This window comes from Molothrus ater, chromosome 15 (genome assembly GCF_012460135.2).
Source record: "Molothrus ater isolate BHLD 08-10-18 breed brown headed cowbird chromosome 15, BPBGC_Mater_1.1, whole genome shotgun sequence".
NCBI lineage: Eukaryota > Metazoa > Chordata > Aves > Passeriformes > Icteridae > Molothrus > Molothrus ater.
The window spans coordinates 2,297,142-2,310,229 of record NC_050492.2 but is presented as its reverse complement, the minus strand read 5'-3'; the positions used below and the strand labels follow the sequence as shown (position 1 = coordinate 2,310,229).

Genomic DNA, 13,088 nt, shown 5'->3' with positions numbered 1-13,088 from the left:
TCTCAGCTGTGCTGTGTAGAATCTGTGCTCCTGATAGCCTTGGCTCTTCTCAAGAGATGGATCACGTTATTAAGAAATACAACTTTTTAGCAGGCTTGTATGTCTTCCCAAGAGCACATGTGCTTTAAGAGGTAGAATGTGTCTTGATCAAAATGCTGATATCTTCGCGTGGAACCTCTGCACGTTGTTATCAGCCTTTATCGATCTCCATGATACATAGTGGAGATCAGCCGGAAAAGTGTTTGTATCATCCACGCTTTGGTCTTTGTCCCCAAGAGAGGACTGCACCAGGCAACAAGTGGTCCTTGATGATGTCTGTCTACCTGTTATGAGGATGAAAGATCCTCTTGAAGTTGAGATTCTTTGAAAAGCCTTTGGGTGGCTGTGTGTGGAGGAGGAAACGGCAGAGCCGGATTGTTTTGTAATTGTATTTTAAGGTAGAGCTCTGTCAGATGGAGCTGGATGAGCCTTGGCTCGAAATTATTTAGCGTGGGGAATTGCCTGGATGGGAAGGTAAAGATTCACGGTGCAGTGGGAGATAGAAATGGGCATCATTCCCTGTGAGCAGATATTCACTGCGTCAGTGTCTCTTGGAAGACTGCTCGGCTTTTCCTTTGAGACCTATGAAGTCTCTTCCCAGAACTGCAGTGAGCAGGAAATGTAGCTTGCACAGCACAGATGTACAGAGAGCTGTGTGCAATTGGTGCTGGGAAGAGCAATGGTCTGGGGAACTGGGCCTCCACTGTCCCATGTTTGTAAGGTGTATGGATGAAAGGACACCATGGATGGTGTGAAGAGTTGGGAATCTGAGTGCTGTGAGCTGTGTGTGAATGTCTGCTAAAAGACTCAAGGGAACGTTTTCCTCCATTCCCTTTTCAGTTCCTATCTCTAGCATGAAGGAATGTGGAGTTCTTTGCCCCAAAGTAATTGTTTAGAAGATCTGTATTCCAGCTGCATGGAGAACCTTGACAGGTTCTTAATATGTATTTGTTTGTCATCATAATGGTGTCACTTCAAAGCTTAACATTGTACTTTTGACAGATGGGGTATGGGAATTGCAAGCTGTGTATTCAGTGCCTCTAAACAACATCATCAATCATCTACTCTGAGTTATATAAACCCAGAAGAGTCTTGGGATCTGTTCAATTCTGCAGGCTTTAACTTTCTGTCTCATTCTTCTGATGATCTGAAGATGGTTCTTTCATGTTTATAGTTTAAAAGACAGAGACATTTCCTTAGACAAGTTTCTTCAAATGTCTCTGTAATAAATGTTTTTTCTTGTCCACTGTCTCGTAAGTGAAGTCCAATATTATCCATGGTAAGAAGATACGGTTGAGTAACTTTCCTTTTGGTGGAGTCTCTCTAAATTCTGATGATCTGTGCTCTCCATGGGAGGCGGGAAGAGTTAGGAGCTAGTGTTGGGTGTGTGGTTTGTGATGAGGTCCTGTGGAGACATGGCAGGTGTTTTGTTGATCCCCAGGGCTATTGCTGGCCTTCTGAAAATGAGTCAGGAGGAGTCCTATGATTTTCCCTTGTGTGGTTTGGACTGAAGTGGCCTAGTTTGGGTTCCATATCCCTTTGCATCAAGAGTGGTAGTCACACGTGCTTTGAGGAGTCCATGTGCTGAAGAATGGTGAGGTTGCCTTTGAGGTGATACTTGGATATGTGGGTCTTTGACAGAGCTGGTAATGATTTGTGGCCTGTATGACATTTCCCTCTGGTTTAAGTAATATGGAGGAGCAGAATAATGTTAGTTGTGATGCTTTGGCTCTGAGAAGCTGTGCACACAACTTTTCTTCTAATGATGTTCGATTACAAAATTTTCTGTCATGTTATGTTTTGGCAGAGAGAAGAAGTCTGTGTATGCAGAGACAGGGCTGGTGCTGGAGTTCAGTGTGATACAGTTCAAAATGAATGAATGAATTGTGTCCAGTTCTGTTTGTCCTGGTATTTAGATGAGGCCCCCAGCTGCGGTTCCAAGCTTTTCCTCTCTCTTTGTATCCAAGGCACTGACAGTGTGGGGCCTGTGGAGTGACTCCTGTGTGAGGCCCCTGTGTATTGGTTCCAGTCCAGTTTCCAGGGTTGTGTATATCCTGCAGTTGAGCCAGTCTGCAATGTGAGGCCATGATTGATACTCTTCTGGTGTTTCCCATTTTTGGCTGGGTTGATGTCAGTTTCTTTGTGTAATTGGTTTGGTTTGGATTGTTTGCTGTTTTGCTTGTATTTTTCTTTTTCTGTATTTTTTTGGAGTAAAGTTATCCTCATTGATCCTGGGAATTCTGCAAACTCCAAAATTATCCAATGGTAAAAGCAAAGGCTGTGAATGCAGAGTGAGGAGGGTGAGAGCTGAGTTCTGTGCCAGGCAAATGGGGGACTCAGTGTGGGTTTGGCAGAGAAATGGTTTGATTTCATGATTGGTGCCAGAGGCAGTGCCCTTGCTGTTCTGATCCTGGTGTCTCAGTCATAAAAGATAATTACAGTCTTCTAACAATAACATTTTGCACAGTAACAGTTCATGTAGAACTATAATTCTTGGCTGGAAGAGGTAATTAATCCTGTGTGAAACCTCCATCATCTCTATCTCTAGGCCACATTGTGATATAGAGTTTCTTCAGAAGTGTAATTACACTTTCATTCACGCCTTTGTTTCCAGGAAGGCTGCAGCTCATTTCCACAATTCTGGTCATTACTTTGAAATATGAAACAGTGACTGATGTTTTTCAGGATGTCCTTTTTTCAGCCATTTAGAACTAAAGAGTGTGTGTGGGAAATATGAAGCAGAAGCAATAAGAGAATCTGTTGTGATTTGTAGAAGATTTACCTTGAGAAAGAGGCCAATGAGAAGTTGTTTAAAGTGGTGGTTTCCTACCTGTGCCAGGTGAGCAGGCCATGCAATAGAAAGAGTTGCTGAGGAGAGGCCTCATTGTTCAAATGAACCCCCCTATCCTGCTGTGCTGTGTGAGTCTTGAGAGCCACACTTGCCCCTTGAGACCTCAGTAACTTCCAGGTGCTCTCAGGTGTGAATTTTAAAGCCTGCAAACAAGGCCTGGAAGACTTCACAGTGAGCATCAATGACTACTTGTTATTCACTAATGCTTCCTATCCTTATCTGATTCATGTTAGGGGTTTTCTGCAGGTCTTTTTTTGTTGATGTTGTTGTTGTTTTTTGTAGAGTTGGTTTTTTTTTTTCATTTTGTTTTCCCTTGATTTACTCCGTGTGTAGCTATACTTTCTATTATGAACAATCCATCTGTTTTGAGCAATGTATGGAGTGTTAATGTCCTCTTCTCTTGTTGCAGTGGGAGTGGAAGGCAGGAGATATGAGAGTGACTTTGTGTTCTGTTCCTGTTGGGAGAAATAAATGTAAATATGACTTTAGTAGACTTTGCCTCTCTGGAACAGAGCATGTGATAAAGATGGGCAGGAGATTCCTTCTCAGCCAATGGTTTGATGAGCCATTCTCAGTTGGATGACTGCTGATCTTTTAGTATGATTGTTTATCATTTGTGTGCTCTGGAATCCTTCAGTTCCTTATCATAATGGTGGTGAGCAGACAATTGTAGCTCCCTTCTGGGTGTGGCTGCAGTGCATTATCATCTCATGAGAGATTTGAGCAGTGAGGAGATGGCCACAAGCAAAACCTCACAGTGGCCTGGCATGGAAGAAAAAGCAGAGAGGGGAGCTCTGTGTGTGAGGCTAGAGAAGAACTGGGTCATTGCCTTGCTGGTCAGATGTCACAGATAAGACCAGGCTGTGCCTGCTGGAGTGCAGTGGGATCTGAGTTGGTTCTGTAGAGCAAGGCAGACCCACAAAATGTCATTGCATGTGTCCATTTCCATGTGTTTCTGAGTCTTGCATTGCTTGTGGTCATGAGCTCAGCCTCAGGGTGTCTGATCTCATGTGGAAGGTCTCCTGTGTGCCAGCTGCCCCAGTGCAGGTGCAGTTGCCACACCCAGCTGTGATGTTTCCAGCTGCACAGAGGAAGGGTTTGACAAGCACTCCTGGTGTGCTCAGCCAGGAACCTTTTGTCTGTAGTGTAATCATGCAGGATCATCTGTGCTGCAGCTGTCCAAGTGCAGAGTGAGCAGCCAGCCCAGGCAAAGTTTCCATGGACAGAGCAGGGCCCAGTGGGAGAAGGTGTGCAGTGTCCCCCAGGCATCCCCCAGAGGAACATGCTGGGCAATCAGCTGGAGGCTGTCAAATGGCTGAGGAACAGGCTGGAGAGTCACCTGCAGAGAGTTACAGACAGTGGCTCCATGTCCAGGTGCAGAGCAGGGACTTGTGCTGTCCCTCAAGGGCCCTGACTGGGCCCAGTTCTGTTCAGCACCTGCATGGCCAATGGGATTGAGGCACCCGCAGGCAATTTGCAGCTTTGGGCTATTGGTGGGTGATGAGGTGATATATGAGCTGCCCATGGGCACCTGCTGCTTGAATTGTGTCCTGCACTGCATGACAAGCTCTTTGTCTGGCATGTTCAAGGGTGGTCCCTCCTCCCCTCTGAACTCTTTTTGTGAGAGTATAGACGGCATGGGGATCTTGGGCCAATATTTTAATGGACATGCCAGAATTCCCAGAAGGATCATGCAAGTGGCCTGAGGGCTGGAACATTTCTGTTATGATGAAGGGCTGCAGTAGTTTGTGTCTTCAAACATAGAGAAATGATAGATGTGTGTAGACTTTTCAAAGTTTGTTTTTGCTCTTTCATGTATGAACAAGTTTATAGGAAATATCGACAGAGCTCTGTTTACCTGGGCCAGCTGTTGTAGAACTGCCAACGAGTGTTTTTAACTAAGAGAAGGGAGGATTTGATTAGGAGAAAACTTTTCAGTGTGGGTTGTGATAAAAGAGAAGGCATTAACCAAAGAAGTTTTGGACGTGCCTCCAACATTCAAGTCTAGCAGAAAGTGTTACTTTTCATGTCATTTGTGTGGATTAGTTGGCCTTTAGAGAAAGTGTAACTTGAGAACTGAAAATATTGTTTGACTCTATGAAGGACTCAGCGTTGCAGTGCACTTTCCATTGTCAGGCACACAGATATGGAGATGTAAATGAAGCAACTTTAATGAGTAAGAAAGAAAGGAGTAAATGTAATTCTGCTCTTTTGGGATAGGGTTTGCTTACATTGCTTTAAGCTGATCTATATGTCTAACTAATTCATATCAAAAAATGAAGAATATAATGAATAACAATTCATGCGACCAAGTCAGAAAAAGCTCTTGAAGTCTTCCCTATATTATCCTTTATTGCTGCTGTAGATGGGCCGTCTTTTTATTAAGAGCAGTTGAATTCCATTCTTTACTCCCCTGCAATGAATATTTACTTCTAACAGTTCAATGAAAAGAATGGCCTGAAAGCACCCGGCAGCACATGTCAGATAGAATGGCCTTGGAGTGGAATTAAGCCAGAGCTGCTGCTGTGGGTGTTTGCAGTCGGGGAGAGCCCCCGGGGCCGGTGCAGGCGCTGAGCCCCGGCCAAAGCCGGGCCCCGTTGAGCGCGGGCATGCGGCGGCTGCAGCGTCGCGGCGGCGCCTCCGGGTGTCGCTGTTGGCCGGCGCCGAGCGGCGCTGGAGCCGCCGCCGCCGCCGCCGCAGCGTCCTGCCCCCGCAGGCTGCTCGCTCGGCCGGCGCCGGCCACAGCGGCAGCGGCACCGCCAGTAGCAGCAGCAGCAGCGAGAGGCGGCGAGAGGCGGCGCGGCGAGCTGGGTGTGTTTGAGCGGTGTCTGTTTTGGGCGGCGAGAGCGGCTGGAAGGGAGGCAGGGCAGCGGCAGTCGGCAGGAGCGCGGCGAGCGCAGTGGGCAGAGAATGGCGGTGAGGCAGAGGCGGCAGAGGCGCGGGCCGGGCGGCGGGCGAGCGCTGCTGGCCGCGCTGCTGCTGCTGCTGCTGTGCGTGTGGTGCCGGGCGGCGGCCGAGCGGCTCCGCTACGCCATCCCCGAGGAGCTGGGCAGAGGCTCGCTCGTGGGGCCGCTGGCGCGGGACCTGGGGCTCAGCGCGGACGAGCTGCCGGCGCGCAAGCTGCAGGTGGCGTCTGCCGGCAAGAAGCAGCTTAAATATTTCACGGTGAATGAGGAGAACGGGAACCTGTACGTGAACGAGAGGCTGGACCGGGAGGAGATGTGCGGCGAGTCGGCGACCTGCTCTGTCAGCTTCGAGGTGCTGGTGCACAACCCGCTGAACATTTTCAGTGTCGAGGTGGCGATCGAAGACGTGAATGACAACAGCCCGGTCTTCAGCAAGGCTGCTCTGGACCTCGAGATCGGTGAATGGATCCCTCCCGGTGCTCGGTTTCCTCTGGAGATGGCTCGAGACGCTGATGTAGGAACAAACTCGCTTCTAACTTACCAACTCTCCAGCAACCCGTCTTTTTCACTATCCATGAAGGAAAAGGCGGGTGGAAAAAAGCAGCCGGAACTGGTGCTGGAGAGAGCTTTGGACCGGGAGAAGCAGAGTTCCTTTGAGTTGGTGCTGATGGCGGTGGACGGTGGGGACCCCACGAGGTCTGGGAGTGTTCCGGTTCGTATCAACGTGACAGACGCAAACGATAACCCACCCGTGTTCAGGAAAAGCGTCTATGAAGCGAGAGTGGCAGAGAATCTGCCGACGGGATCGCTGGTATTGCGTGTGGTGGCCACAGATGCAGATGCGGGCTCCAATGGGCGGGTCTCCTACTCCTTAAGCAGCGTCCCAGAGAGTGTCAAGTCGTTGTTCGCTATCGACAGCGAAAGCGGCGAGATAATGACGTCCGGTCCCCTCGATTTCGAGGAGAAGAGTAAATACATCTTCGGCGTGGAGGCGACTGACGGAGGCGGGTTGACGGCTCACTGCGAAGTGCAAATCGATATCCTGGACGAGAATGACAACGCGCCAGAGATCACGGTTCTGTCCCTCTCGAACCCGGTGCCCGAGGACGCACCTGTCGGCACCGTGGTGGCTTTGCTGAACGTGAACGACCGGGATTCCGGTGAGAACGGTCAGGTGTCGTGCTCGCTGTCGGGAGAGGCGCCGCTGTCGATCGTGGCGTCGTCGGGCGGCTCGTACAAGGTGGTGACATCGGGGGCGCTGGACCGCGAGCAGGCGTCGGAGCAGCGCGTGACGGTGGTGGCCCGGGACCGGGGCAGGCCGGCGCTGTGGAGCAGCAGGGAGCTGGTGCTGGAGGTGTCGGACGTGAACGACAACGCGCCGGTGTTCGAGGAGGCGGCGTACAGCGCGTACGTGGCGGAGAACAACGCGGCGGGCGCGCTGGTGCTGCGCGTGCAGGCGCGGGACGCGGACGCGGGCGCCAACGGGCGCGTGAGCTACTGGCTGGCGGGCGGCAGCGCGGGCGCGGCGGGCGCGGCGCCGCTGGTGTCGGTGGAGGCGCGGAGCGGCGCGCTGTACGCGCAGCGCTCCTTGGACTACGAGCAGTGCCGCGAGTTCACGGTGGCCGTGCGGGCGCAGGACGGCGGCTCGCCGGCGCGCAGCTCCACGGCCACGGTGCGCGTCTTCGTGCTGGACCGCAACGACAACGCGCCCAGGGTGCTCTGGCCCGCGGCGGCGGCGGCGGCGGGAGAGGGTCCGGGAGGGGCGGCGGCGGCGGCGCCTTTCGAGGTGGTTCCGCGCTCGGCCGAGGCCGGCTACCTGGTGGCCAAGGTGGTGGCGGTGGACGCGGACGCGGGGCGCAACGCGTGGCTGTCCTACGAGCTGGTGCAGGCGTCGGAGCCGGCGCTGTTCCGCGTGGGGCTGCACAGCGGCGAGGTGCGCACGGCGCGCGCCGTGGGCGAGCGGGACGCGGCCAAGCAGCGGCTGGTGGCCGTGGTGAAGGACCACGGGCAGCCGGCGCTGTCGGCCACGGCCACGCTGCACGTGGTGCTGGCCGAGAGCTTGCAGGAGGCGCTGCCGGAGCTGAGCGAGCGGCCGGCGGGCGCCGAGGCGGCGGCGGCGGCGGCCGAGCTGCAGTTCTACCTGGTGCTGGCGCTGGCGCTGCTCTCGGCGCTCTTGGTGCTGAGCGTGGCGCTGGCCGTGCTGGCGCGGCTGCGCCGGGCCGGGCCGCCCGCCGTGCTGCGCTGCCTGGGCGCGCAGCGCTTCTCGCTGGCCGGCGCCGCCTTCCCGGCCGACTTCTGCGAGGGCACCTTGCCCTACTCCTACAACCTGTGCGTGCCGCCGCCCGCCCGCGCCCTGCCCGAGGCCGCTTGGCCGCCGCCGCCGCCGGTGCCCATCCTGTCGGCGGAGGAGCTTCTGGGCGGCGATTCCTGCGACAAGCCGAGCCCGAGCTCCCTCATCGAGGGAGAGCCGCCCGCCAATCCCGATGCACCGCAGGTCTGTAAATCGTGAGCTTCTTCTGTTTCTAAAAGTTCCCGGAATGTCATCGTTGTTTCCCGCGTGTTCTCTGCGTGATGTCAGGGTGGATTCTTAATCTGTATCTCCACGTAATAGCAGAAGTTTGTAATTTTTTTCTCTGTAACAGCTTCAGGTGACAGACTTTGATGATAGCTCTCCTTTCGGCTAGTAGCGGTGTTTCTCTGTGTCCTCCTTGTTTCCCAGAGTCCTGTTTATGTGAGTAGCACAGTCCTGTCTCCGTGACGGAGTGAGTTAAGGAACGGGCTTAAATCAGTTCATGCAGAGCAGGAAGCCCTTGGTTCTTCCTTGGTCACAGGTTCAGCTTCAGGCTCGCGGTTTTGTCTTTAACACTTGAGATCCATAAATGAGAATCTATTAGCAACATTGAAAGCAGATTCGTGTTCTGTGGAAAGGGAACGGCTCATTCTGCATGACGGAGTCGAGGGAAAAAAAAAAAAAGAGAGCACTGACATCTGATGCTGGAGATATTTCTTCCCTGACTGATTTGTTCAGAAAAGTGTGCTTGGAACTCGTGTATAGCTTTACCCAAACCCGTTCGTTAAACTTTGTTTTTGTGTGCCGGTTAGATTTAGAAAGGAAACGAATGTCGAAAGTTAAAGGAAATGAATGTGGAAAGTTCCTATCACTCTTTTTTCTGAGTGAGAGAAGAGATTGTTACCCGTTTTGGAGGAATGCAGTAGTGAGGCCAGTTGGCTTCGTTCATGCCTCCTGACTGGCAGTTCGCTCTGTTTTGCTCTTCATGATCTTTATTTCATACACTGGTGAGAGTGCTGAAAGATTTCTGTTTCAGAGATTATTTTTCTATCTCACAAGGATGTTGGGAGTGTTAGTAGGTCTCAAATATCTCGAGAACAGCAAAACTTTGCAATTCTGTTTATTAGGATAAACATCTGATATATTAAGGGATCCCATATGAGGGAGATTGTCCAGAGGAGGGTTTAGGCACTTGAATCAAGCCCATTTGCACATTGCTTAGTGGTCAGCAGTTTCAAGACTTGGACTTTTGTTCTCCGGTTCCATGATTGTTTTCTTGAGCTCATATCATATCAACGTCATTAGGAAATATTTAGGTGATTAGTTTATTAACGAGCTTAGGTGCTTCAAACATTGATTTTGGGGGAAAAAAAGGAAAGCTAGAATGACTTGAATAACTGTAAACCTGTATAAACTAAGGAAACACTGGGCATATCTTAGGAAACGACATCAAGTATTTCCAGTCCTGAAAGATTCCCCTGAGAGTTTATGCAGTATCTTTATTTGTACTTTTAATTGAATCCTGTAACAATGGGCTCCCTGACTTCAAGAAGTATGCAATTGCTCTCGTCCCACTTGTGTTAAAGAACCTAATAGATCTGTGTGTTCGGGATGTGGTATCTTCCCGTTTTCTCTCTGCGAGGCTGTTGTTGAAGATGTTTTTGAACAAAAAGGATAATCTTAAGAATAAGCTACAGGGTGAAATACGAAAAATTATTTTTAATTTACATATGGACATCATTTCCATAATGTCATGAATAAATAATGGGTTTCCCGTGCGGTTAAAGAACCGCGCCCACGGAATGCCTCTGCCTTCGTCCCGATGGAGATAGCCTGGAGGATGAAAGCAGAGATGGGCTGGAGAAATGCGGAGGCAGGAGATCGGCGCTGGACGAAAAGCGACATCTCGGTGGCGACCGTGGCCTGTATGGAGCAAGGCAGGGCGGGCAGCGCTGGGCAGCGCTCGGTGCCTGCAGTGCCGGGAGGAGGCTGCGGGCGCCGCTGTTGACCGAGAGGAGCGAGAGGAAGCTCGGAGCGCTACCGGCAGCCCCGCCCGCTGCGGATCGGCTCGCTCGGTTGTTCGCTGCCTGTCCGAACGTGCGGTCCCCAATCGTCCCTGCGGTGCTGGTCCATTGTGGAGCCAGGCGGAGGCAGCGGCAGCTGCGCACGGTGCAGGAGCTGCGAGCATTGAGTGGCAGCGGGATTGGATCGGCGGTGCTGCGGTGCCGGCGGTTCCGCGGGCGAGATGTGCGCGGCGGGGAGGCGCTGGGGCCGGCGGCAGCGAGCTCTGCTCTGGGCCGTGCTGCTGGCGGCGTGGGAGGCGGCGTGGGGGCAGCTGCGCTACTCGGTGCCCGAGGAGATGCCCAAGGGCTCGTTCGTGGGCGACGTGGCCAAGGACCTGGGGCTGCAGCTAACGGAGCAGAGCGATCGCGGGTTTCGAATTGTCTCTGAAGGTAGGACGCAGTATTTCGCTCTGCACGGGAAGACGGGACATTTAGTGACGGCGGAGAGGATCGACAGAGAGCAGCTGTGCGAGAGTGTGCAGCAATGCGTGCTGCGCTGTGAGCTGATAGTGGAAGGGGAAATGAAGCTTTATGAAATAGAAGTGGAGATCACGGACATTAACGACAACGCGCCCAGCTTCAAGGAAGTTGAGCTGGAAGAGAGAATGAGCGAGACAACGGCCCCAGGGTCGCGGTTTCCCCTACCAGACGCTCATGACCCTGACTCTGGCCGGAATTCCCTGCAGAGCTACGAGCTGAGCGGTGACGAGCACTTCTCGCTGGCCGTGCAGGCGGGCCCCGGCGGCGATCAGCGTCCCGAGCTGGTGCTGGCCAAGGCGCTGGACCGGGAGGAGGCGGCGTTTCACGAGCTGGTGCTGAGGGCGAGCGATGGCGGCGATCCGGCACGGACGGGCACGGCTCGGATCCGCGTGACGGTGCTGGACGCGAACGACAACGCGCCCGTGTTCAGCCAGGCGGAGTACACGGTGCGTGTGCCCGAGGACGTGCCCGTGGGCTCCACTCTAGTCACTGTCATGGCCACGGACGCCGACGACGGGCTGAATGGACACGTGAAATACTCGTTAAAGAAAATAACAGAAAAAGCCTCGAAGATATTCCATCTGGACTCTGAGACGGGCGCGATCACTCTGCTGAGAAGCCTGGACTTTGAGGAAGGCGACTCTTATGAACTGGAGGTGCAGGCACGGGACGAAGGACAGCTTTTCGACACTGCCAAAGTCGCGATTACCGTCACAGACATAAATGACAACGCACCAGTGATTTCCGTGCGGTCAGCGCTAAGTGAGATTTCTGAGGACGCCCCTTCGGGGACGGTGGTCGCTCTGCTGCACGTGCAGGACCGGGACTCGGGGGCTAATGGCGAGGTGCGCTGCTCGCTTGACGGGGATGTCCCATTCCGGCTGCAGAGCTCTCACGGCAGCTACTACAGCGTGGTGACAGCGAGAGAGCTGGACCGGGAGCAGGTGTCGGAGTACAACGTGACGGTGCGGGCGGCCGACGGCGGGTCGCCGGCGCTGCAGAGCAGCGCGGTGCTGGCGCTGCGGGTGCTGGACGTGAACGACAACGCGCCGGTGTTCTTGGAGGAGCGCTACAGCGCGCGGCTGGCGGAGAACAACGCGGCGGGCGCGCTGGTGCTGACGGTGCGCGCCACGGACGCGGACTGGGGGCAGAACGCGCGCGTGCGCTACCGGCTGGCGGAGGGGCGGGTGCGGGGCGCGCCGCTGTCGTCGTACGTGTCGGTGCAGGCGGAGACGGGCGCGCTGTACGCGCTGCGCTCCTTGGACTACGAGCAGCTGCGCGAGCTGCAGCTGTGCGTGCGGGCGGAGGACGGCGGCGCGCCGGCGCTGAGCAGCAACGTGTCGGTGCGGCTGCTGATCGTGGACGAGAACGACAACGCGCCGCAGGTGCTGTACCCGGCGCCGGCCGCAGCGGCGGGCTCGGGCGCTGCTGCGGCGTGGTCGGGCGTGGAGCTGGCGCCGCGCTGGGCCGAGGCCGGCGCGCTGGTGGCCAAGGTGGTGGCGGTGGACGCGGACGCGGGGCAGAACGCGTGGCTGTCCTACGAGCTGGCCAAGGCCACGGAGCCGGGGCTGTTCCGCGTGGGGCTGCACAGCGGCGAGGTGCGCACGGCGCGCTCGCCGCTGGCCCGCGACGCGGCGCGCCACAGCCTGCTGGTGCTGGTGCGGGACCACGGGCGGCCGGCGCTGTCGGCCACGGCCACGCTGAGCGTGGTGCTGGCCGAGAGCGTGGCCGAGCTGCTGGCCGAGCTGGGCAGCGCGGCCCACGAGGCGGCGGCGCCGGGCGAGCCGGCCGCCAGCCTGACGCGCTGGCTCGTGCTGGCCGTGGCCGCCGTCTCGTGCCTCTTCGTGGCCTTCCTGCTGCTGCTGCTGGCGCTGCGCCTGCGCCGCTGCCACCGCCAGCAGCTGCTGCCGCCGGACAGCGGCGCCTTGCGCGGCGTGCCCGTCTCGCACTTCGTGGGCATCGACGGCGTGCGCGCCTTCCTGCAGTCCTACTCGCACGACGTGTCGCTCACGGCCGACTCGCGCAAGAGCCACCTGCGCTTCTCGGCCGCCAGCTGCTGCGACACCCTCCCGGCCCGGCCGCCGCCCGACGAGCCCGCGCCGCTGCTCGGGGACGGGGACGCGGCCGGCGCCCTCCCCTCGGACCCCGCCCCTTCCTCGGTGAGTTTCTCTGGTCAGATTTTCTCCACGACGCTTTCTTGTGATTCAGCCCTGCCCTTTCCCCGCCGTGTTCTCCGTGTTTCATAGGAGACTTTGTTTAAAAACATGGTCAAGTTTCCTTTGGTGAAATTCTAAAGGCTGGTGCCCATTGCTGTCTTTGTGTGAACCTTGCGTGGGTCATCAGCCTTCCAGTTCGTGAAGAAGGAAGGAGGGAGAAGGCTGCTGCTGACAGGCTGTTGATTAGGTCGGAGGTTTGGGTATCGACCAGGTTCCAGGTGTTGTTCCCCTGTATCAGCTGTG

At 55.1% G+C, this 13,088-nt stretch overlaps 3 protein-coding genes across 3 annotated transcripts in view; all 3 read left to right on the top strand.

Moving 5' to 3' along the window:
- Nucleotides 1-13,088, top strand: part of LOC118691923 (uncharacterized) — a 211,154-nt gene that overhangs the window by 52,841 nt on the left and 145,225 nt on the right. The window lies entirely within an intron of this gene.
- LOC129046834 (protocadherin gamma-B5-like) lies at nucleotides 5,664-8,709 on the top strand. Its single transcript, XM_054516389.1, has one exon. It carries the CDS (start codon nucleotides 5,801-5,803, stop codon nucleotides 8,303-8,305), a length of 2,505 nt encoding a protein of 834 aa, XP_054372364.1. The 5' UTR covers nucleotides 5,664-5,800; the 3' UTR covers nucleotides 8,306-8,709.
- Nucleotides 10,187-12,875, top strand: LOC129046842 (protocadherin gamma-A12-like). The gene has a single exon (XM_054516467.1). The coding sequence runs from the start codon at nucleotides 10,332-10,334 to the stop codon at nucleotides 12,873-12,875; it is 2,544 nt and encodes an 847-aa protein (XP_054372442.1). The 5' UTR covers nucleotides 10,187-10,331.

Bases quoted from the DNA above. Each gene is read 5' to 3' on its own strand.
- LOC129046834 (XM_054516389.1), top strand. From the start codon at position 5,801: ATGGCGGTGAGGCAGAGGCGGCAGAGGCGCGGGCCGGGCGGCGGGCGA.
- LOC129046842 (XM_054516467.1), top strand. From the start codon at position 10,332: ATGTGCGCGGCGGGGAGGCGCTGGGGCCGGCGGCAGCGAGCTCTGCTC.